This window comes from Pimephales promelas, chromosome 2, assembly GCF_988280905.1.
Source record: "Pimephales promelas chromosome 2, fPimPro1.hap1.1, whole genome shotgun sequence".
Taxonomy (NCBI): Eukaryota; Metazoa; Chordata; class Actinopteri; order Cypriniformes; family Leuciscidae; genus Pimephales; species Pimephales promelas.
The window spans coordinates 26,965,334-26,991,342 of NC_142770.1; the positions used below are offsets into that span (position 1 = coordinate 26,965,334).

At 39.9% G+C, this 26,009-nt stretch overlaps 1 protein-coding gene and 1 long non-coding RNA gene across 2 annotated transcripts; both read left to right on the forward strand.

Annotated features, from left to right (window-relative positions):
- Window positions 1-230: 230 nt before the first annotated feature.
- On the forward strand, window positions 231-1,888 carry LOC148995896 (uncharacterized). Its single transcript, XR_016145983.1, has 4 exons — window positions 231-622; window positions 1,203-1,277; window positions 1,413-1,486; window positions 1,568-1,888. It is a non-coding gene; the product is annotated as an uncharacterized LOC148995896 (long non-coding RNA).
- A 9,149-nt stretch (window positions 1,889-11,037) lies between these two features.
- On the forward strand, window positions 11,038-20,783 carry LOC120476337 (uncharacterized). The gene is made up of 6 exons (XM_089132780.1): window positions 11,038-11,305; window positions 14,875-15,064; window positions 15,432-15,487; window positions 15,696-15,763; window positions 20,480-20,523; window positions 20,625-20,783. Exons 1-6 carry the CDS (start codon window positions 11,038-11,040, stop codon window positions 20,689-20,691), a joined length of 693 nt encoding a protein of 230 aa, XP_088988906.1. The 3' UTR covers window positions 20,692-20,783.
- Window positions 20,784-26,009: the final 5,226 nt, after the last annotated feature.

The window sequence follows — 26,009 nt, forward strand, 5'->3', positions numbered from 1 at the left end:
AAGGCCACACTTTAGACCTTGTGATTTCCAGTGGTTCATTTGTGACTCAGTTATCTACCACTGATTTAGGTCTGTCTGATCACCGGGCTGTCATTTTTAATTTGGAAATACCAGTCATGTATACAATCACTTCACGCATCATAAATTATAGGAATTGGAGATCTATTGAGCCCTCTGATTTTTCTCTTTTAAACTGTGACTCTCTATCTGCTGATCTGAATGACAATGGCTGCGTCCGAAACCGCATACTTCCCTACTATATAGTATGGAAAAAGCAGTAGGCGAGCGAATAAGTATGTCCAAATCCTTAGTATCCATAAAAGAGTAGGCGAGAATTACCAGAGTGACGTACTAATTATCGCGAGATTCGGGCATACGTATACTTATAGTACGTCCGAATATTCCTACTTTCGTACTATATAGTAGGGGGAAACAGTATTTGAAAGGAGTAGTATGTCCGAAACCTCAGTACTCATAAAAGAGTAGGCGAGAAGTTCCCGGATGATCTCCTGCTTTCGCCCCGATTTTTGAGTGTTCATCCGATGGATACTCTTCTATCCCAGAAGGCCACGGGAGAGCATACGTAATTATCAACATCGGAGATCAGCAGGGGTTTTCAAATGTGAGTAAACACGGTTTCTTGTGTTTAAATCGTATGTGTTAAACTACTATAGAGTAAACGTTTTAACTGTTGAAGGTCTAAAGGACTTAGACAGTATAGTATAGTTGTGATTTTGCTGTAAACACATGTTTTATTAGTTAGTTAAACTGGGGAGCTCCAGTAAGTACGCTACACGTAAGTTTCTAAAATGGATTTACATAACCATATAACGTTACATCTTAAATACGCTTATTTAAAATGTCTATTTACATCTGAAATGAAAATATTGTTTAAGTATTGCAGATGAGCACATCCCAACATGAAAAATACATCTGAGTGATGTAACGTTATGTGTGCTATTAATATGAAGGATAATTCACTGTTGTCAACACTACTTACATTACACAAATGTAGGCCTACTGTAAATAAGGTAAATAAACAAATCTATAAAGTAACTAAATATGTTATATTTAATTTGTCCCTTATTAGTGTTGATATATTGAGGAACATTTAAGTTGGATTAAAAGTGAGTTAACACATCAACCTCAGCATGTAAATTCAGTGTTGAACTCGTAATGTGAATCTTGTCTGTATGTTACAGGGACAGAAGAACACGCGTGTGTTTATCTGCTGGAGAGAGGCTCATGATGCTGAATGCTGTCATGAAAGGCTCTGAGTGAGTATACTACAGAAATGGATAACAAAATCTATTCAATCTTAAATTGTAGTTTATTTGAATTATTGTACAAATTTCAAGTAGAGAAATTACAACACTTTTCTGATTCTTGATTTCTGTGCATTTGCTGCATAGCTTTTGTGGTGGAGCAAGACCTGCAAGGAAAGATGATGGCAGCATTTGTTTTAGGGATTTTACTCAAATATAAAGTAAGGTTATTTTTAATACATAAATCAAATGACATTGTGTTAAAATTACTGCTTTTGTATAATGTTTGTGCATTTTTGTAGGATCTGAAATGTCTGCAGACTGGTGTGAGCACTGAGGATGAGGAGCCTAGAGCTGCATCCTGGAAGTGGTGCCATGGATGAGTCCCTCCATCTCTCCACCTGCCCTTACAAGACCCTCTATCTCTCCACCTGCCCTTATTGCCTCAGATTGTGAAGCGCAGCGCAGCAACAAGCTCCGGGACGAAGGCACAGTCCCCTCTGGTGAATTCATCAGAATAAAGCCGCAGAATGGGAACCGCTGTGTTGAGACGGCATTAGGATGTGGTGTTCAGCCCTGTAAATACATGCTTGTAGTTTGAATAAAGCTTTGTTTCATGTGTTGTTGACTTGTATAATGCATTTGTTTATTGTGATGGTTACTTTTATTTGTTCTTTTACTCATTTATTCATTTTTATTATTGTTGTCAGTATATAAAATTGAATTATTTAATTAATGTATCCATTAATTCATCGATTGACTGATAATTGAGATGTTTCACTGCATTTATGAATATAAATGTATTCATGCATAACTGTCATATGACAAAACAAATTACATTTTGCTTGTTATATTAAATTATATTTTTAGTATATAAAAAAGTTATATAATTAAGTATTGGTCAGCATTTAATATTATTATTTTGTTTAAGTTTTGGGGTGGGCTAACAATGCAATTCATTCTGAGGTAATATTAATTTTTAAGGAGTGATACTTACATTTTTCGAGTATAAAATCAACAGTTTTCTCCAAAAGAGATCTTCGACCAGCTGCCCGTCTCCTTTGTGCAGACATTACAAACGCAGAGGAAAACTGTTCTAGGTTGTGCTGTCGAGTCACTGATGTTATGAAGTGTTAGTACACCTGTCACTCATAATTTAAACTTATAAACGTATTACATACAAGATCATGGAAAGATACCATAATAGTCATAATGACAAAACAGAAAACATAAAGATCATTGGTTTGTTTACATCATAATACAGGAAAAAGGAACAATAACAAGGCTAAATATCTTTAAATAGTTCTTCATAATACATGTAAAATGTTGTTTTGTTGTTATAGGTCTGAGGGATGAAACGAGGTAAATTCATCAAGAAAAGGAGGAAAACTTAAAGGAGAAACGTTTTGGGTATAAAATAAAGAAATTAACAACATATATTCAAGAGGTGACGATTTGGGGGTTTCTTAATAAAAAAAATATCAGCTGTTTCTTCAACAATACCACAACAAAATGAGAAAGTTTCATCAATGTCAAGATATTTATAGATAGAAGAATTAAACGTGTCGCTGTTCATTTCTTTGCGCTTGTGATATGATGATAACGCGTCGTAGTAGGTCACATGATAACGTCAACATGGCAGATGTCCGGTTCTCATTCATACTCAACGAGATTTGGCTATAAAGTACCTACTCTTTTAGCGCTCGTTGAGTAAGTACTTATTGAAATTAAGTACCTACTAATTGAGTATGCGGTTTTGGACGCAGCCAATGTTTCAATGCTGAATTCTGTACTGTTGTTTGGCCTGGATACGCTGGCTCCCTGGAAATCACGATCTGTTTCTTTTGCACGCTCCGCTCCTTGGTACAATGATGATCTGCGTGCCATGAAGACTTTGTGTCGCAAAATGGAGCGTAGATGGCGCACATCAGGTTTAGCTGTTCATCACCAGGCCTGGAAAGACAGCTTACTCAAATATAAGGCTGAAATTGTGTCAGCAAGATCTGTTTATCTTTCTCGTATAATTGTCAGCAATCAGAGAAACCCAAAAAAACTGTTTCACTCAATCAACAAGCTGCTTAAAAATCACAGCGTCTCTAATGTCCCTGCTTCAACTCACCTTTGTAATATGTTTTTGGAATTTTTTAGCACCAAAATTGACAATATATGAAACCACATTGTTGCCACTCATACCGTTGCTGCCTCCTCTTCAGATACATTTGCATTTTCTGGTGTCTCGCTCTCTAATTTTGCAATTCATGATTCCCAGTCTCTGGGTAATACGGTTTCAAAACTGAAAGCCTCAACTTCTAGAGTTGATCCTATACCATCTTGCCTTTTTAAATCATGTTTTGATTCCCTCTCTCCCTTTGTTTTGAGAATTATCAATAACTCCCTGTGCACTGGTGTTGTGCCAGCTGCACTTAAAACTGCTGCTGTCACCCCTGTACCAAAAACTAACAACATGGACTTTGATAATCTGAATAATTTTCGACCCATCTCTAATCTTCCATTCCTCGCCAAAATTTTAGAACAAACAGTGGCTTCTCAACTACTGTCTCATCTTTCTGCTAATGATCTTTTTGAGCCACTTCAGTCTGGATTTCGGAAACTGCACAGCACTGAGACAGCACTGGTCAAAGTGACTAATGATTTGTTAATGGCTTCTGATTCTGGCCGTCTATCTATACTGATCCTTCTTGATCTTAGTGCCGCTTTTGACACTATAGATCACTCGATTTTAATCAATCGCTTAGAGACCATCTTTGGAGTTTCTGATTCTTCATTAAATTGGTTTAAGTCCTATCTCTCTGATCGCAAGCAGTTTGTTGTGATGGGTGTTTGCAAGTCTGAGGTCGGTGTGGTGCGCTCTGGTGTTCCCCAGGGATCAGTTTTGGGCCCGTTACTTTTTAGTATTTACATTTTTCCATTTGGCCAACTTTTAAGAACACTTGGTCTTAACTTTCACTTTTATGCCGATGACACTCAGATTTATCTACATTCAAAACCTGATGTCAATATGCCTGTGTCTTTTATTTCTCAGTGTTTTACTGAGATTAAGAAATGGATGTCTGAAAACTTTCTCTGTCTGAAAAGTGATAAGACTGAAATGATGCTTATTGGTTCACCTCATCAGTTGCGTAAAGCAGAGTCCATAACTTTAAGTGTGGATGGCTCAGCTTTGAAATTGCAAACTAAACTAAAAAATCTGGGGGTGATATTTGACGCCAATTTAACATTTGACCATCATGTTCGTAACACAGTCAAAACATAATTTTTTCTTCTCAGAAACATTGCCAAATTATGTTCTTTGTTGACATTCTCTGTGGCTGAAAAGTTAATCAATACTTTTGTTTTTTCAAGAATTGATTATTGTAACGCTTTGCTGGCTGGGGTTTCTAAAGCTACCCTAAGTAAATTACAGTTGGTTCAAAATTCAGCTGCTAGAATTCTGACTGGGACCAGTGCAAGGGAACACATTACAGCAATCCTGGAAAAATTGCACTGGCTTCCAGTCAGTTTTCGTGTTGATTTTAAAATCCTCATGCTCACTTATAAGGCCCTGAATAACTTGGCCCCTCAATATTTGCGTGAGCTTTTAACCCCCTACACTCCTACACGTGCTTTGCGATCTTCTGAAGCTGGTCTTTTAACCGTCCAAACAACACGGCTAAAAACTATGGGTGATCGGGCTTTTTCTTCTTTAGCTCCAAAATTGTGGAATTCCCTGCCCTCTGAGATTAGAAATGCAGAATCACTTAGAGTTTTTAAATCCTCCCTTAAAACGTATTTTTTTTTAGGGTGGCTTTTATGTGATTGTGTGATCACTGTGATTGTTATTATATTTGCCTTTTATTTTATTGCTTGTTTAGTTTTTATTGCCTAGACTGTTGTGCATCTTTCTAATTCCATTATTTTTTATGTAAAGTGCTTTGAGATACTACTTTTAAAGGCACTATATAAAATAAAGTTTTATTATTATTATTATACCATTTATGGAAATCGGACCCTTCTTAGGCTGCATCCCCATCATGGCTTTCACGCCGTCCCATGCAGGACGTGAGTTGCCTGTGCTCAGCATGTTCTCGACTTTGTTTTTATAATTACGTTTGGCCAGCTTAAGTTCCCTTTTAACTTGTTTTTGAAGTACTCTGTATTGAGACATATCGCCTCATAAAAAGATTTTAACTTTAAACAACTATATTCTCGACTGAAAAACTCTTAAAACTACATTTCGTGACCCAATAACACAAATATTTTTGAAAAATTCTTCACCACACCGGCATCCTTTATCTTTGGAGTTTCCGCTCCCGAACAGCACCATAGCAACCGTTCTCCCCTACAAGGATCCTGGGTAATATCCTATAGCAAAGTGAGGTCTGATGCGCACTTACGAAAAGGGTGCATTAAGTGCCCTTTTGATCACCCCTGGAGAACACTATTAGAGGATTGGGACACCCTACGGTCTTGCACCCCTTAGCGAGAACGCGCATTGAGGGGCACAAGGGCGCAAGTGCGGATATTGGGACAGGGCCTTATTATACAATCTTCTCTATAGACAACATTTATGTTGATAAAGCCAAAGGTGCGTATATAAGATCAAGGGCAAAGTGGATAGAGGAGGGTGAACCCATATTTTTGTAGATTGGAGAAAAGGAGACAGGAGCGTAATTGTATTGAGTCTTTGGTAATTAATAACCAAGAATGCACAGATCCTGATGAGATTTCTAAGGAAATCTACAATTTCTAGTAAACTGTATTCCTCCTCTTATTCACACACAGATGCATTCTTTGATCTTATTAAAGATTGGATCCCCAAAGTAGATGAGAGTTTTAAAAATGTTTGTGATGCAGATAGTATGGCTGAAGTGGAAAAAGCCATGAAATCTGTAGCGGAGATAGCGTGGGTGCTTGGGTGCGGCCGCCCCAGGGCCCCGTGCCAATTAGGGGCCCCTCAAACGCCGCCGATCTTGCAGGAAAGGGGCCCAGGATGTGGCGTAGCAAGTCAGCCCCGGGCCCATATGGTAAGGCCGAGTCAGATCCACAAATCTGCAGAATCGCGAGACACCCCTTCCAACGCAGCGTTATACTCCGTCCAGATCCAATGCACATCTTTAAATTAGGCCTTCTATTAGTATTATTTGAGGTTAACATTATAAAATACGTACACACCACAAAACTAGTTGAGGATAAATTATTTAAAATTGGGGAATTCCAGCGTTATGGACGTGGCATTTGCAGTCAAAACTTGAAATATAAATTCTCAGAAAAAGCATTAATACCAATATATTGAAACATTTGTTTAGGCTATCCATGCTACTCCCTCAAAGGAGTCCAGACATTAGAAAAATATCAGTCTGCGTTTTCATATTTAATATTAAGGAAATAGACATGCATTCATGCGTGACAAAAAAATCTTTAAGGAGGCAAAATAAATATTTTTTGTAATTCAATTACACTGCACAAATCAAATGAGGTTGGCTCTCCACAGAACATAAAATATTCATTTTATTTTATTTTTCGTGTTCGAATTTATGAGGATAAAACAATGTTACAGACGTGACAACCAATTGCCTGTATTTAATACATAAGAAGTAAAAGCAAACATTATTTTTTTTATATTTTTACAGTTTAATTCTGAATAATCAATTTCCGTGAAACAAAATGTTTAAAGACTTTGCAATAATTCAATGTGAATCATTTATGCTAGTTATAGTAGTTATGTCTGTCTGCTTTATTTGTTCTGCTCTATTTGTTCTGCTCTCTGATTTAGACTTTTTTGCTTACAAATACACGCGTTTTTGTTTCTTTTTTGTGATTGTGTTCGGAATAGTAAAAGTATTGACCAATCATTAATACAAATAAATTAATAAATTAAAAAAGGTACATAATTTGCCCTGAGTTTTAGTCCTTTGCTGCTCCAGGTATGGAAACACCCACTGGCTTGGTAACCAATCGATCGTTACACATTTTCGGCGCCTTCGCCTCGTCGCTTTCACGCCCCCTGCAGTGCTCAAGTTTGCCTCGTTCATCTAACTCGTCGTCAGAAAACACAAGTAAGTATTTAGCAAAAGAATAAAACATTTCAGTTATTGTTAGCTCACATTATTGTAATTTGCAAATACCAATAGCTTTCGATATCCGTGTGCCAATGCTGTCAGTTATTCTTTAAAGTGAGCAATGCACATGCAGCCCCATACAGTCAGGCGATTAATGTCTGTTTAAAATAATGTATTTTAGGATAAAACCTAGCGTAAGATTGAGAGGGCTGTTTTAGTTACTTTTACTAATACTGATTACTTTTTATTGATGCATTATATGTTTTTTGGTTAATTTATGACGAGGTCAGGTCAAGTCTTTACCAGGCATTACGTGTAGATCACAGATATGTAGATTACAACAGCCCAAAAACAATCACATACTGTTTATTTTGACCAATTCTGAAAAAAATTCATGATAATGAAAATAAATGAGTTTATTTATTAATTTATGAGTTTAAAATAATTTCATATTATTTCCACTAATTTGCTAGCCTGGTTAAACCAGACTCTAGTTCATTTCATTTCCACATAGAGTCTGGAACCGCTCCATTGAGAAACGTTTCCTTCCTTGTAGGATTATGTTTACAATAGGATTTCAGTCAACGAGCGCCGCAGGTTTTGTTAATCTAGGAACAATTATTAATTCGAAATGTATATTTGACACGAAGGACAGTGATATATTCATTCAACGGTGGAAGCTGTGTCTAATCATTACAAATACACCGCTGTGGTCGTTTTCTGATCTGCCGCAAATGCTGTAGCAGCTACAGTGAATGATCAGTCTGTCTCTATCTGCAGATGTGTAATAAACAAAAATTTTTCATATTACGTCTTATTGTTTTTTAATTACCTTAATTATGGTCTTCAAAGTATGTGTTTGTACATTTTTATGTGGCATTTATATTTTTTAGTAAAACAAATTAACCATTGCCGTCTAAAACTGAAAATCAAATATCTTCAAAGTATGGTTTTTCACATTTTTATTTATGACAATTATTATTATTTTTTTAATTACAACCAATTTGTATGATTTACAACATGTAAAACTGACACACCAACCTCCTGCACGAGTGCACAAAGGGGCTCAAAATGTTCTATTCATCACAAGAATCAGTAAATTTACAGTTGGGAATATGAGCGACTGACATGACTCCTGAGCGGATCTTCAACAATAGTTTAGCAGCCAAGACTCGGGGCTTCTAAACACCGCGAACACCAGGCTAAACCGTCCGTCCAAAATGTCACGGTCATCGTGCACGAACTGCCCAGCACAAACTTCCAAACTTTCTGCCTCCTTCACTTGTGCAACAAGATGTTAGACGATAACAATCCGGCTTTAAATTCTGTATATTCGGCAGTTTCTTTTCCAACAACGGACCGAATAGCTTTTCTCACGTCTTTCTCCGCTGCCATTACTGAACTCAAACTGACGCGCTTACATCAACGTCATCTTTCTCAGCCACTCCCTCTATTCGCTGATTGGTCCTACAAAAAATTGATTTCTCGAAACCTAAGGATATGGAGCGATCCCAGATGTAGTACAGAAGTAAAATGAAATTGAGCGGAAGTGCGTAGGAGGGCGCAGCCAGGCTACTAATTTGCCACTAATGGGCAGAACTTTTGTAAATAAAAGCGCTAATAGGCAGTTGGTAAAGTCACTCATCACTGCAGCTGCCATTTGAATTTCTGGTTCCCAGAAAAAGGAGAACTGCTGCACATTCACAATAGCCTAAATCTCAACAATATTTAGTTTTAACTCTATTTGATCTTATGACAGATCGGTGATCATGTCGGATTTGATTGATTTTACAATATTTTTCGAGTTCCCCATTCAAGTAAATAGCAGTTAGCCTTGCATAACCTAAAAAAGGTTTCCTGGATGTGTTACAAATATGACCAGTGAACTAATATTCATTGAAAGCTGAAAGCTTGTCATATTCAACTTTAGCAAACCATTTACTTACTATTTATTTTATATTATTTTTTATATTTTTTTTAGTACAGTCTGAATATCCTTTCAAAAAATTCTATGGTATAATATAAATAATAAGCCTGGACATTTGAAAAAAAAACACACACACTTTGGCTTGGAGTCACATGATGATAAGCATATTTTTTAAAAGCTGTACCATTTGACATTCTTATATTTTAGATGTAGAAGCTGAAAGCCCTAGGTTCCCTTTCATAGTCACTTCGAGTTACGTCAGAAGTGACGGAGATTGGGGGTTTCGCATAGAAAGCCAATCCTCTTCGAGTATTTAAAAACGAGCCAATGGCATGCAATGCCTTGGGGCTGCGGAAATTTGCATAGCGTACTCCGCCCTACTCCGTGAGTATAAAAGGAGGAAGTGAACGCAACCGCAGTATGTTTTCGCTTCGGAGCCAAGAGAACTCTTCACTCCTGAAAGCCATTCTCACTGTTCAAGACTCTTCGAGACGAGCGTCCTCTTCAGTGTTGGTGTGACGGCGGTACCCAGCGAGATTCTGCATCGCCTGCGATCTGAGCAGTGGTCTGCCAGACTTTGCGCTTCTCCCTGGTCGCCTCAGCGCTGAAAGAGTGAATTTCCTCCTCTCTAAGTGAAAGTGCTGCACGCGGCACGTCTTTTTAAAGACGACTCGCTCGTGTTCTTCTGGGTGCGGTCGTTTCATGTCATTTTCTGATGGTCGCGATCGCTGCTCTGTGTGTGCCTGGGCTTCAGCATGCAGTAGCAGTGTTCGCGGATGACTCATGTTCCTTCTAAAGGGGAACATGAGCATCTCTACACTGTGATCGAGACTCAATGATCTGATAGTGAGAGTCCCCGTGTCCGTTACTCGTTCTGCTTCTAAAAATAGAAGCTCTTCAACTCACGGATAGGGTGATATGACGGTGAATGTGTGACACTACCCCCGACGTTAGTTAAAGCCTCGGGTCACACCCACCGCTCCTGTGTTAGAGCCAGTGAGCGCTGTATCGCTTCAGACGTCTGCCTCTCTGAGGTACCGTCTGTTTCGTTCAGCGCTCCAGAGAGTGATGCGATGACGATCGCAGCATCACAAGGCGGGCTTGACTCCTCGGGAAGTGAGGATGCGGCCGCGTTGCCTCCCTCGGGAGCGTCGGAGTCGCCGTGTCTGATCCCGCGATGATGGCCATGCTATCTCGGGCCTCCGTGAGCATCGGGTGGGGGTGAAACTCCGCCCTATCCCGATCTCTCGCGGATGGATAATTGGTTTTTGGGTAACGCTGCCGCCTCACGGCCACGGCCAACCACAATTTCCTTTTTCCCCGAGTTGCATGCGGAACTGACATGCACTTAAAAAAAAAAGTCCCCCCCCCCTCAGGCCGTGTGCCCCGCTAAACGCCAGGCGAAGCGATGTTCCTGAGGCGGGCCGCTCAGTGATAGTGTCATGGTTTTTCTCAGGAGGTGGTAGCAGGGCCCCTCCTTTCCCCGGTGGAGAATCTTTTGTTCTAGCTAGCTCCTTGAGCTGGTTGAGGAAAAGCTGACACTGTCATTGAGCACACAGACTGGAATGAGCGCGCACGACGTCCAGTGCGTCGCCCTGTTCATTCCTCTCTGTCTCTGAGGGTGTGGATGGGAGCGTGTGCCGTCCCCCGACTACACGACTCCCCTCCCCCTCTATCGCCAGACCCCAGGCAGAACAGACCCCCGTGGAACGCTCTGCCTTCCCTGGTCTCTTCTGTTGGGGAACGGGGATCGACTGTGCATCCGCACAGGGTAACTCCCGTGCGCATGCCGGTCTCCCTGTACCGCTGCCCCTCCGGGGGGACGTCTGTGGTTCGCATGACTCCGCTGGTTCAGTTCCTGGGATCCCGGCTAGAGCTCCCCGACCTGTCCCGCTGCGTCATCAGAACGATCAGATTCGGCTACGCGACTCAATTCGCGAGGTCTCCTCCCCGCTTTAGGGGAGTTCGCTCCACGGTGGTCGGTGGCTATGCCCGGTCACGAGAGCGGAGATTGCCTGGCGCAGGGTGCAATCGAGACGGTCCCTCCAGCCGAGGTGAGGTCCGGGTCTACAGCCCATACTTCACTGTCCTCAGAAGACCGGTGGGTTACGGCCAATCCTGGATCTGTGCATTTTGAGCCGTACTCTCCTTCGACTACCGTTCGAAATGCTCACAGCCAAACGCATTTTCGAATGCGTTTGGCCTCAGGATTGGTTTGCAGCAATCGACCTGAAGGACGCGTACTTTCATGTCTCCATATTGCCTCGACACAGACCGCTCTCGGTTTGCCTCGAGGCCAGGCATCAGTACACGGTTCTCCCTTTCGGGTTAGCTCTGTCACCTCGCGTCTTCACGAAGATCGTCGAGGCAGCCCTTGTTCCCCTTCGCGAACACGGGGTTCGCACCCTGATTTATCTCGACGACTGGCTGATACTGGCACACTCTCGAGAACAGGTTTGCGAACACAGAGACCTGGACCAGGCACCTAGCCCGTCTGGGCCTTCGGGTCAACCGGGGAAAGAGCAAACTTTGCCCCGTGCAGAGGATCTCTTTTCTCGGCATGGAGATAGACTCGGTCGCCATGTCCGCGCAGCGCACGAGCGAGCGCGCGCACTCACTGCTGACTTGTCTTCGACAGTTCGAGGGCAAGAGTGCGGTTCCACTGAACTATTTCAGAGGCTCCTGGGGCATATGGCATCCGTGGCCGCGGCTACGGCGCTCGGTTTGCTTCATGAGACCGCTTCAGCTGTGGTTTTGCGATCGAGTCCCGAGGTGGGCATGGCATCGCGGCTCGCTCCGAGTTCCAGTGACTCCAGCGTGCCGCCGAACCTTCTTCCCGTGGTCGAACCTCAGCTTTTTACGGACCGGCGTCCCTATTCAGCGAGATTCCAGGTATCTCGTTGTCTCCACGGATGCGTATTCATGGCAGCCGACGATCTGTCACGGGTCTGTCCTATCTCCGGCGAATGGCGACTCCATCCCCAGTCGGTCCAGCTGATTTGGGACCAGTTCGGGGAGGCACAGATAGATCTGTTCGCCTCCCGGGACTCATCCCACTGCGCCCAGTTTTATTCCCTGACCGACGGTACGCTCGGCTCAGATGCGCTGGCGCACAGCTGGCCGCGGGGCCCACGCAAGTATGCGTTTCCCCCAGTGAGCCTCCTTGCACGGGTGTTATGCAAGATCAAGGAGGACAAGGAGCAGGTCTTGCTGGTAGCCCCCTATTGACCCACCAAGACGTGGTTTTCCGAACTCTTGCTCCTCGCGACAGCACCTCCTTGGCCTATTCCTCTGAGACAAGATCTACTCACTCAGAGACGGGGCACTCCGTGGCACCCTCGTCCTGATCCTGGAGACTACACATGTGGCTCCGGGACGGGACGGGGCAGGTTTGAGTTCGTTGCCACCTGCGGTGGCGGCAACCATCACTTCCGCTAGAGCGTCGTCCACGAGACACCTGTACGCGTTGAAGTGGAACCTCTTCGTCAGCTGGTGCTCTTCTCGCTGAGAAGACCCCCGGAGATGTTTGATCGGAGTCGTGCTTTCCTTCCTGCAAGAAAGGTTGGAGCGTAGGCTGTCGCCCTCCACCCTTTGGGTTTATGTCGCGGCCATTGCCGCGTCTCATGATGCAGTGAAAGGTAAGTCTATGGGAAGCATGACCTGGTCATCAGGTTCCTGAGGGGAGCGAGGGGGCTAAATCCGCCTCCCTCCCCTCCTGCCCTCTGGGGACCTCTCATTAGATCTAAGTGCTCTGCAGAGGCCTCCCCTGGAGCCTTTGCAGTCGGTAGAGTTTTTGCCCTGTCCTATGTAGACAGCACTCCTGATTGCATTGGTCTCCATCAGGAGAGTAAGGGACCTGCACGGGCCGGGCCGGGCCGGCTTACTCTCACGTATTCCTGAGACCCCGGCCTGGATATATGGCCAAGGTTCCTACCACTCCCTCCGGGACCTGGTGGTGAACCTGCAAGCGCTGCCCCTGGAGGAGGCAGACCCAGCCTTGGCACTGCTCTGTCCGGTACGTGCTCTCCGCACCTATGTCGACAGAACGCGGTGTTTCAGGACCTCAGACCAGCTCTTTGTCTGTCATGGGGGGAGCCAGAAGGGAAGGGCTCTCTCAAAGCAACGGCTGTCCCACTGGATAGTGGACGCCATTGCTTTGTCTTACCAGCAGCAAGGCTGTCCGTGCCCCCTTGGTGTGACGGCCCATTCCACTCGGAGTGTGGCCTCCTCTTGGGCTCTAGCGCACGGCGCCTCGCTAACAGACATTTGCAGAGCTGCAGGCTGGGCGACACCCAACACCTTCGCCAGATTCTATAATCTGCGAATTGAGCCGGTGTCCTCTCACGTACTCGCTTCCGCCGGTACTGGACCCGCTTAGGTGTCTTCGCTTGCTCGCCATTCCACTCCACGGACTGGATAAGTGCGATATCTCCTCAGTTCTTCCTTTGAAGCCTTGAGTCCTCCAGCACCTACGATGCGGGCACCACTGCTGTTGCTCTGGATGCTGGCTGGGTGCCTCCATGTGCACGGTTCCCCATGGTAACTGTCTCATGTGTATTTCCACTGTAAGCCTCTCTGAGCATGTGTCTTCCCTTGGCAAGCCATCTGCCACCCCTGGAGTTAAATTCCAGTAGCCACCTGCGGTTGGTGCTCCAGTGATTCCATATGTGTTCCTTGCGGCCATATGCGTATTTGTAAGTCCTCCCTTTGGTAGGCATCTGGTTGCATATCCCTCCCGGGATATGTTTCCCAGTGTACCTTGGTATTCCTGTGTTAAAGCGGGATCCCCTAAGGAAGGTTTTCAGGGGTCCAGACTTTCGCAGGGCACTGGAAGACAGCTTGAAGATGGCGTGATGGCACAGACCCCCAATCTCCGTCACTTCTGACGTAACTCGAAGTGACTACGAAAGGAAACGTCTCGGTTACGGATGTAACCCTCATTCCCTAAGTAGGAAACGGAGACGTTACGTCTCCCTGCCACTTCTGCTGTATCGCTGGGTAGACGCCGAGTTCAGTCTTGGCTCCTCAGCGAAGACATACTGCGGTTGCGTTCACTTCCTCCTTTTATACTCACGGAGTAGGGCGGAGTACGCTATGCAAATTTTCGCAGCCCCAAGGCATTGCATGCCATTGGCTCGTTTTTAAATACTCGAAGAGGATTGGCTTTCTATGCGAAACCCCCAATCTCCGTCACTTCTGACGTAACGTCTCCGTTCCCTACTCAGGGAACGAGGGTTACATCCGTAACCGAGACGATATGTTCCTCTCCTTCTACTAGGGAAATATTCGAGGGGCAAAAAGTGGAAAGCAGAGGTCCAGTGCCCAGTTGAGTTCCCACCTGAGGGACATATGGTGATGGAAAAAATGCTCATCCTCTTTGAGCATATTTTACAGGGTAAATTGTATTTGCAAGCACTGATACCAAAATACTGTAGCTATACAAGTTTCTTTGTTTAACTAAACTTTATTTCAAAGTTTTAAAATGACTTTAATTGTGCCTTTTTTAAAGGTTTGACTCCAGAAGAAGAAGAGGTCATAGAACAACAAATAGAAAGTGGGGAGGAAGAACCAGAGAGGCCTGTTGTGGAAGAGAGATTCGAAAGTCCAGGAAAATAACGGCAAGAGGACACAGAGGGTGATGGAACAGAGAGACAGGGCTTAGAAGATGAAGGGGCTGTAGAAGATGAAGACATTTTATCAGTGAAAAATGCAGACATTGAAGAACAACAGACGGAAAATGGAAGGGAAGAACCAGAGAGACCTGTTGAGGAAGAGAGAAGAGAGAAAGAGGGAGTCATATTAAAACCAGAATGGTGAGTAGAAGATAATGGGGTGAAGCAAAGTCTATATATAATTATATAGAGTTATATATAGTTAATACTTTAGAAAAGTTAATATGTCATCCCAACTGCTGTTAGAAGCTCCGGTGGCTCTAGAAATAGACAGTATTCTGAGGGTCTGCTCATGACTGCTCATGCGTATTGGCTGCTCCAATCTGCTCCAATTTTTATTTATTTATTTATATATATATTTTGTATATATATATATATATATATATATATATATATATACTTAGGAATATAGCATAAACAATAATGAGACAGACTGTAGTTGTCAGATTTTATTGGTGATTTCAAATCTGAAATTGAACTAAGGCTAAAAAATTGTTTTCCTTCACAGCAAATCAGCTGTGAACATGGCAGCAAAGAGAAAGCGGCAAAAAAAGACTGACACAGGTATAAAATGTTACACAATACAGTCAGTTCTTTGCATTGCTTGTCTATTAAACATTTTCATCCATTTGGAAAGTTCTCATAATATTTATATTTGTTTCAGTGCTGTTTAGATTTTTAGATGTTTAAAAATTGTTTTGCATTCTAACTTTTAGACATCCTCTTTTCAAGTTAAGTAATTTATTTCTAACCAAATTCTACATTTGTACAGAATGTCCATTTCATGCGTCTCTGGACGTATTTCCAGTGGAATTTGTATCCAAGACGCGTCTCAGAAAGGTTTCCATTGTTCCTCAATCTCTTAATGTTGTATTTTTAATAATACCGGTGATGTTTTCATGTACAAAATTAAAAAAAAAATAATAATAATTTATTAAATTAAGTAATACATTTATGTTTTTGCTATGAATGGATCAGTATCCCAAAATATTTAGCTCTGTTATAATGTTAAGAGCTCCACATTCAATGTATGCTAATCTGTAGGGTACTTTATTGCAAAAAAATAAATATCTGCAATAGAATTTATATTTGCTTACTGATTACAGTATGAGTACAGGCAGTGCAAAAGAGCATAAGGTGGAATATCACACATCAATACACAAACAATGTAGCCTGGGTTTCCCCATGCTGCCTTGCCACAGTGCGATTTTATTCACACAGCTAGGCAGCCTGGACTAGGGATCGACCGATATGGATTTTTTAGTGCCGATACCGATACCGATTTTTTCCCCATCAGCCTTAGCCGATGACCGATACGGGCTGCCGATTTTCTTGAGCCGATATTTGGAGCCGATACATTTTGCTCCCTCAATTTACATCTTAAAAATAACATGATGTTAACAAATGTTACAGGTCTCAATTTAATAAAAGTAACATTTAATTAACTTCAAAAATTAATATTTAACAAATAGTAAAAACATGTGAGGTAGAACAAGAAGAAGTAGATAAACAATTTAACAAATATTAAAAACATAAAGTAGAACAAAAAAAGTTCAGTGCTGAAAATAAATATTTAAGCATAAATTAAATAATTACACTATTGCACACAGTAGCAACCAGCATAATAAAGTGCACAGTGCACACTGTACTTCATTTTAAAAGAAACGAACTATATACTGCATGGTTTCAATTTTTCTACATAAAATAAAATGAGCATGTCTAGTCTCTTTATATCACTGCGATGGCGAGGGAGACACACACCACACGCGTCCAAACCTCAGCCAGGAGAGCGCTGAATAAATCTCCCACAAAAAACACTGAACAACGTTGGCATTACTTAATCCTATCGCTGCCTTCACACTGGCAGTTGAAATCAGCTCCGTAATACGCAATACGTTCCCAACGGACGTCGTACTACACAGTGAAAAGCGTCGGACGCGGGTAGAACAAAAATGGCGGAGAGATTAAAGTTTGATTCTGTCAGTTCTGTATGATCTCTCTGATGAGGGTTATGCTGCGTGAGGAAAGTTGCTCAGGACGTTGACATGTCAGGTCGGCTAAAAAATGTGATATAGTGGTCAATAGTTCAATGTCTACCTTCAATTTAATTGTATTAACTGCCCTTATAAACGTTAGAAAGTCATGAAAATAAAAAATGACATCACAAATTATCATTATAAAATTAATATTTATTTTATTAAAAGTTAATAATTCAGGTTTGTTTATCAGTACCATAGCAACGCTCAACTTCCGCTGGAATTGTCGGATAGGAACCGTCCGTAGCTTTTCGCAAGAGTTCAAATTTTTGAACGCATCCGGATGACCAACGGACACGATTTTCTTCGCACCGCACTCGGTCGGACCCGTTTCGGACCCATTCGCATGCGGTCTGCGAATCTCCATAGGAAATGAATGACTTCCGGTCGTTTCGCAGCCGCATCGGAGCTGATTTCAACTGCCAGTGTGAAGGCGGCGTATGACCAGTGTTCGTTACAGCACCCGTATGCATACTAGGGCTGTCAAAATTACTCAAATGGCGTTTGCATTTTCCCTCTAAAAAACATATTCGAACATCCCGTAGCGCGTTTTGTTGTTGACGCGCATTACGTCAATAACAGGACACATTAATGCAAAGAGACATAACTACTAGTATTAGATAGTTTATTTGAGTTTAAACATATTTAACAACGTATTAAAAAGCAATACGCAGAGCTCACTCTCTCGCCTGGACTTGCTCAGGCACTCTCTCTCTCTCTCTCTCTCTCTCTCTCTCTCTCTCTCTCGCCCTCACGCTCTCTGCGCGTCGGTTAAATGAACAACAAACAAATGTTGAGTGCTGATCAAGAGTTTTGTGCAAGCAATTTAAGGTTGCGAGTCGCGACTCGTGTCCCAAATATAGCAGGCTTCATTCAGTGATTGAAGTTTCACAGTATATAACCGACAGTGAGCGCTCCAAGCGAGCTGTGCAGCTGTGGTAACGTTATTAGTCTGCAACCGCGGGCGTGTTTTTCCATATTCAAATATTAATTTTCACCTTCAAAATTAATACATATTCGAATGTAGAATATTCATAGACAGTCCTAATGCATACTGAACGGATAGCCTACACCTTAGCTATTTGCAGCTCCCTAATACAATGGCAAGCAGTTAAGTTTTATAGACGAGGCATTGGCGTTTTCCATTTGGACCCACAAACTTGCTTAGTTGCAAGCACATAACAGTTATAGGGCGACGTGTTTCCATTTTCAAAGTGTTTGACAATATTTCAGCAGTCAAACATTTAAAAGATCCTTTGAAAGTTTAAGTTACCATTCTCGTGAAGAGCAGGTTGCACTCTGCTAGTGGGGGAGGGCGGAGCTCGTGAACTGCAGCGTCTCTAGCAGCACAGAGCTGACCGTGGCCGCCTGTCTATAAATAACGCCGGGGAAAAAAAAACTATCGGCGAACGCGCAGCGGTGTATCGGCCGATTCCGATACACGTAAAAACGTCAAATATCGGCCCGATATATCGGCCGGCCGATATATCGGTCGATCACTAGCCTGGACACCATTAACCAAATTTTTCGCTTGAGATAGGGAATCAATCACAGAACAGGCAGGGAGCAGCAAGACAATGACGATGTCTATGCGACACACCATAGCAGTTTGTTTATGTCTATGGATCCATCTCGGCAGCGGACGTGAAGTTCTTTTGATACAGCCTTTGTGTAAACATAAATTTCTGATTCATCGTCTTCTTCCTCATCTAATTTTCTGTCACTCTACATATGTAATTGAACCGATTTGCTATGAGTGACGTACAGACACATTTGATAGGCATTCGTAGCACCCAATAATACGTCTCTGGGCATTCGTAAACCATGCCTCAAATAGTAGAAAATGAATATGTGGTTTCCAGACCATGTCTCATTCTCAATGATACGTGGTCTGGCGCAAGGGCGTAGGGGGGACGTGTCCCCCCCACATTTTATAAAATGTAAATTTGTCCCCCGCACTTTTTCATAGTGGAAGTGTTCACGACATGTTGAGGTTTTCGCGAGCCAATGTGTATTTATAGATACAGATTTAAAATTCAAAGAGAAAAGATCGCCTATCTACTGTATCTACACGTGACTTTCACGTTGCCATGGTAATCAGTCACTCGCGCTCGTGCATCACCACACGCCCGTGCTCGCACCCGCACTGAATCCATCGTCGAAGGTCGAAAGGAATTCAAAACGGCGAAAAACACTTCACACTTTTTTTCGCAAAAAAGTCAAGAACTGTAAGTTGTAATGTGGTATCCGAATTTGGTTGCTCATTGTCATTGATGAATAACTTTGCCTAATTTTCTGCCATTATCGAACTTATTTGCTTGAATCATGCAGTGTTGTACTTGTAACATGTGTACATGATGTTTACCATATGATAAGGTAACACTTTACAATTAGATTAAAAAAGTTTGTAGACAAACGTTAAGTTTTCTTTAAAAAGCCTAACCAGAAAGTTTGAAGAAGTTTTAAAAGCATGAAGTTTGAATGTTTTCAATATGAATGACAGTTTTGGTTAAGTAAGACAGACAGACAGACAGACAGACAGACAGATAGATAGATAGATAGATAGATAACTAATGAAACCTTATTGTAAAGTGTTACCATTCAATATAAATGCAGTATGCAATTGTATGCATTAATGTTCTGATATAGGTCTTAATTTATAGGGTTCAATAATATTATTGCACTAATTTAATGTTTTTTTTCTTCTTCTGTGTTGTCAAGATTGATCAAGAAACAGGGAGCCTAGGGTTGTCAGGTCAGAAAGAGGATGACACTCAAAAAAAAAAAAGAAAGTTCACAGGTGAAAAGTAATAGACTGGCTTTTAAAAAAAGCTTGAATCATGCAGTGTTGTACTTGTAACATGTGTACATGATGTATACCATATAATAAGGTAACACTTTACAATTTGATTAAAAAGGTTTGTAGACAAATGTTAAGTTTTCTTTAAAAAGCCTACCAGAAAGTTTGAAGAAGTTTTAAAAGCATGAAGTTTGAATGTTTTCAATATGAAAGACAGTTTTGGTTAAGTAAAACAGATAGATAGATAGATAGATAGATAGATAGATAGATAGATAGATAGATAACTAATGAAACCTTATTGTAAAGTGTTACCATTTAATATAAATGCAGTATGCAATTGTAAAAAAAAGGTATAATGCTTGACATTCTGTCCCCCTCACATTTGAAATGCTACGCCCCTGGTCTGGCGTTAACCAGGTTACAAACAATGATTAATAAAGTGAAGAATTGTAAATTCATATTTTATTATACAAATTCTGTACAGTACTACAGTGCTGTCTTCTACAGTGTAGTATGAATATAACATAAAATCTAGCTATATAACATGTAAAGTTCAGGTGTGAGTCAATTATTGGTCAGTTGTGGTTAAAATGATAAGAATCCTAAATGAAGAATTGGAATTAAAATTTCAGAATTAGTAAGTGATGTAATGATATGTACAGATTAAAATGTAATGATGATTTGTTTTGTAATTGGCTCTTTATTTTACCTAATTTACAGGGACGTAAAGAGGTGTTGGTGCATTGGTTGCCTTGTCCAGCCTGGTAAGAATAAGTAAACCTACATGGCAACGTAATTCACCTTTGTAAATTACAACAACCTCTGTCCTTCTCATTTATTGATTGCTGTTTTTACTTTTTCTCAGTAAGAAGACATGGCCACCCACCTGGCAGCCTGAAGATCATGTTCAAATTACTCTGAATCAATGTTAATAATATTACCGGTTCATGAAGAGAGTTTTTTGTTTGTTTGTTTTTGAACCACAGTTTCTGTTATAGTGGAAAAATAAAGGTTTTTGTTTTCACTAAGTCCATTTACATATTTTGACCTTTAAAAAGCACCACATTTTATGCCTGAAATATCCAGGTGCTGGAGCTTCTCCCAGCTACCACAGGCCAAAGGTATAACATCACCCTGAACAGATGAGCAGTCTGTCACAGAGACGACACACACGATATACCTGCATGTTTTTAATGTGCATACAACACTGGTGCAGCCAGAGGAAACCCACAGCAACACCGGGGAAACTATCAACCAGGAACGGCTCAAGGAAATATGAAGTCATTTGTAGTCTTACATTCTTACATAGTCATTTTTAAATGTAAGCCCATTGTGTGTGTAAAGTATTATATATATATATATATATATATTATACTTTATATATATATATATATATATATATATATATATATATTATACTTTTTATATATATATACTGGTTTCATCATTAAATATATGGATATGAACAATCAAATTCTCTCTAGACTAGAGGCTAGATGTACAATGAATGTTCAAATGTATATTATATTGTCATAATATATTATATTTCACATAGACACAGATTCTCTAAAATGGTCCCAGTAAGTTAAGTCTAGGGAAGCACCAGTACTGCATTAAGAATATTTGGTAAATACCATAGTAGAATTATCCAAAATGCACCCTTGTATAGCCAACTAATCCCGCTTATAATACGAACATAGAAGTTTTTCATTTTCATTTAATAGTGCTTAGACATAGCCTGGGAAAAAAGTTAGGTCCGGCAAAGAGCTCATTCAAACCCATTTCCACCAATCAGAAACGTTGGGGCGGGCTTTACACAATGACGAGTGACGCCAGCGCTGCGATTTTGAAGCAGATTTAGTAGCCTACATTACAAAGATGAATGCCGCCGTCGAACATCACTCGCTCGAATCAGCTATCGCGTCTGTTTTAAGCGATTTGAACGTTTCCTTTAAAAAAAAAAAAAAACAAGCCAAGAACAACACTCGGAGATGTTTCTCCACATCTCTGCAAACGTCATCTCCTTCATCGCTCTGATTGGTTTTAGGTCTATCCGCGAGGTCCGTCCGAAATGATTTGTCTATGACGCTATCCTAGACCATAACTATTTATTTTTGTTTTGGTTGTTTATGCTCTGTTATTGTTTGTATGTTACATTTCTGCAATAAAAAAAGTTCACAGTACGTAGTTATGAGAACTGAGAATGTTTTGGCTTTATATATATAATATATAATTTCACTGTAATCAATAAATCTTTTGCTGCATCAGGTTAACCCCACAATGCAATCTGTTTTAGTTTGATATTGAATGGGGGCAAATAAATGTTTAAATGATATAATCTGTTCATTCACCACAATAACCTAAATAGAAGATCCTTTCATAAATGACCATGTATGGGCAAGTAAGTGTGACGAATCTGTTCAACTGAGTTGTCATTGGCTCTGACTTTCCCTTGGCACTCGCAGGATTCTCGAGTAGCACCTCAATGCAGTACATGAGATCCACGGGGAGGAGTCGGATCAAGATCCAAGGGGTGGATATGGGCAAGATTAGTTGTGGGTTTAGGGATTAGGGGGCGGATTTGGGTAGGTTTAGGTGTATGTAAGTTGGGAGGAGTTGGATCTGGATCCGACTCCTCCCCGTGGATTTCATGTTCCGCAGTGCAGATTTGCTGTGGTTGGACAATCTTTTAACCTTTATTAAAACCCGTTTAATGTTGCTAAGTCGGTGTTGCTGTTATTATCACGTCAGTAATGCATTCACTTAACAAAGTAGTGTTGCTATGTTGTAAGAAACTACCCCTTTACCGAGATCCTAACCCTAACCCTAAGCATAACTTCCCTGTGTGTGGAAGGACAGTAAAACATACTCAGATGTAACATCATGGGTAACAAAGTCTGTTGAGTCACATTAATTGTCTTTTCAACAACTTGCCATTTATGTTTTGTTGCAAGTTTATAAACACTGATAATATAGGGCACTTTCTGGGTGATTATTATTTTATATATTTTTTTACATTTTCTTGGTTACTTACATTAGGACAGCTCTAACCCAATGTGCAACCATAGACTACACTGTAAAAAATAAAATAGTAAAAAAAGGGTCAAATAACTGGCAGCAAAGGGTGCCAAATACATACCATAAAAATACCTACGGTATGTATATTTATATCCTAATATAAATTAAGTTGTTTTACAGAAAAACACTGTTATTTTACAGGTATTATCTGGATTATTACGATCAAACACTCTAACTGTAAAAACAATGCATTGTTATGATCATAGTAAAATACAGTTCATAGTAAAAAACAGTCAATGACTGTCAGCAATGGCTGCCATACAAAAAACATAAAATAAATGTAAAATAGCCTAATTTAAATAAGTGCAAAAGTAGAAATCTTCATTAAGCTCTTTAACAGAAACACAGTTATTTCACATATTTCCTGATTTTTTTATTAAGAAACATGTAGGTGATGTATGATTTTCTGTCACTATACACTGTAAAAAAAAATCCTAATTTCACAGAAAATAACTGTGATTTTTGAAGACCATTTTCTTTCATTTTAAATTGTACTCAAAACACTGCAAAATTACAAATAATATCTGGAAAATAAAAATGCAGCTGATATTTTAGGTATTAAAGAAAAAATTCCAGTCATTCAAAATTTTTTTACAGTAATTGATTGTATTTTTCATACAGTATTTTTCTGTTTTCTTAAATTACATAAACATTTATGTAAAAGTACAAATAGAATCTGTAATTAAATAGTAACAAAACAGTTAAATGATTACATGACTGTAGCTCAAAAAACTGTAGCATTAAAGTAAAACGTCATAAATTAAATAAACTGAAAAACAGTTATTTAAAGGTATTTCCTGCATTATTATGATCAAATACCGTCATTGTAAAAAAATTGTTAAAAAAGGGTCAATTCACTGGCAGCACAGGGTGCCAAACAAAAACCATAAAATTACAGTAAAAATATGTTAATTTAAATAAAAACTTGACGTCACCATGATTGAGATCAGTGTTTGCTTTAGTTGAGCTCTTGACCTTTATTATATGATATTATTTTTACTCTGGCTGCTTTAATTATGTTTTCAACATACATTTGTTATAGCATTGAAAGCGGGAGAAAATATCAGCTGATGTTGGTCAGTTATTGGTGATGTTATAGTCATCATATGGTGACCTGATTCACTGATATGACAGAGAAATCTGTTGTGAGTGTATCTGTTGTGATTACATTGTAAATAGGTGTACTTAAGTTTTAGATTAAATCTAAGATTGTCGTATTTTCCCCATGAACCTTGTTATATTGAAACAATATTAATTAAGTGATTAATTTAGTGATGATTTAGCATTATTGAAGACACCTGGTGATAACAAGCAGAATCACTGAAGGAGAAAATCACAAATTGTAAGCCACCGTTATGGCGATCAGTGTTTGCTTTAGTTGGGCTCTCGACACTTATACTTTCACTTTAAATTTTGTTTGTCTGCTGTTATTGATTTATTACAGTCAAATGAACAAAGAAAAGTGGGATCTGACAGAGGTGGTTATTTTTTGACATAATCATACTGAGATCTAAATGAACCCTATTCAGATGATTCGGTTTAACTAGTTAGCAACAGTTTAGTGGTTCTGCAGCATATGATAATCTGTATTTTTCTTATTATCCAAAACATGTAATAAAAATTGTTCTGATCAAATCCCTTTATCTTTATTTAGAAACACAGACATCAATAATCAGCCTGTGTATCTCAACCGTGGTGACAATAATAATCATTGTTGCCACCAATCACAACTCATTCATGGCTCCCATCATGCATTGCGGTATGAATAAATTATGATCTGAATTGTCTATGTAATTTACTTTTCCTACTTGAATATTCTGCTCACCACCATTGTTGAGAAGCATTGACTGAATCTTGATATCTGTGTGTGCCTAAAAGACAGACTTTCTTTTTTTGTACAACTTTTAAGCAATCCATTATATTATATCTCAAATTCTGGGTATTTATACAGAATCACAGTTATAATGTAACCAACAACATAAGTCACAAACATTAAGTTCAAATAATGATTCTCATAATATAACAAAAATTATTAGATAATATTTTTTTCTTTATTCATCTGGCAGGTATAACTCAGATGCAAAAGCCAATTAAAATATAAAGTGTATAAAATAAGGGTCAAGAGCCCAGCTAAAGCAAACACTCATCTCCATAACGGTGGCTTACAATTTTAGATTTTCTCCTTGTGATTCTGCTTTAGGTGTCTTCAATGATGCTCAATCATCACTCAGTTAATCACTTAATTATCTCATTAACTTTAACACTCTTGAGTGTGTACTCCTGTATCCCAGGAGTGTTAAATTAACACTGACTGAGTTTTTGCTGTGATGAAGAGCCGTAGTTGGCTGACAAGCTGAGCCATAGTGCATTAAAAATCAGGTGATATCACTAAGCATTCAATTACATGAAAAACATTACCATTAATAAGTGATCAGATCTTCTGAACTGAGATTCTCTTGGATTCCTACCATAACAAATATGTATCAATTATGACACTCAGTTAAAGCAGCCAGAGAACTAGTAATGTTAAAAGCAAAGGGTCAAGAGCCCCACTAAAGCAAACACTGATCTCCATTATGGTGACATCAACATTTATTATTTTACATAAAAAATCAATTTCTAAACATCTGTCTCAGTAAGAATGTTAGTATGCAATAAATAAAGTCTGGATTGTTTCTGTATGGTGTGTTTTGTGGGTCACCATTGTGTTGAAGAGTAGAGCCTGTGCTTCAGTTCAGGATGAGCAGAATAAAACTGATGAAATGGTGCATGTTCCTTTACTTAACTGACAGTAACTGTGTAGTTGCTGATGCAGTGATGAATAGTGACAGAAGATCATACATCACCTAAATGTTTCTTAATAAAAAAATCAGGAAATATGTGAAATAACTGTTTCTGTTAAAGAGCTTAATGAAGATTTCTACTTTTGCACTTATTTAAATTAGGCTATTTTACATTCATTTTATGTTTTTTGTATGGCAGCCATTGTTGACAGTCATTGACTGTTTTTTACTATGAACTGTATTTTACTATGATCATAACAATGCATTGTTTTTACAGTTAGTGTTTGATCGTAATAATCCAGATAATAGCTGTAAAATAACAGTGTTTTTCTGTAAAACAACTTAATTTATATTAGGATATTTAACTTTATTTTTACAGTATGTATTTG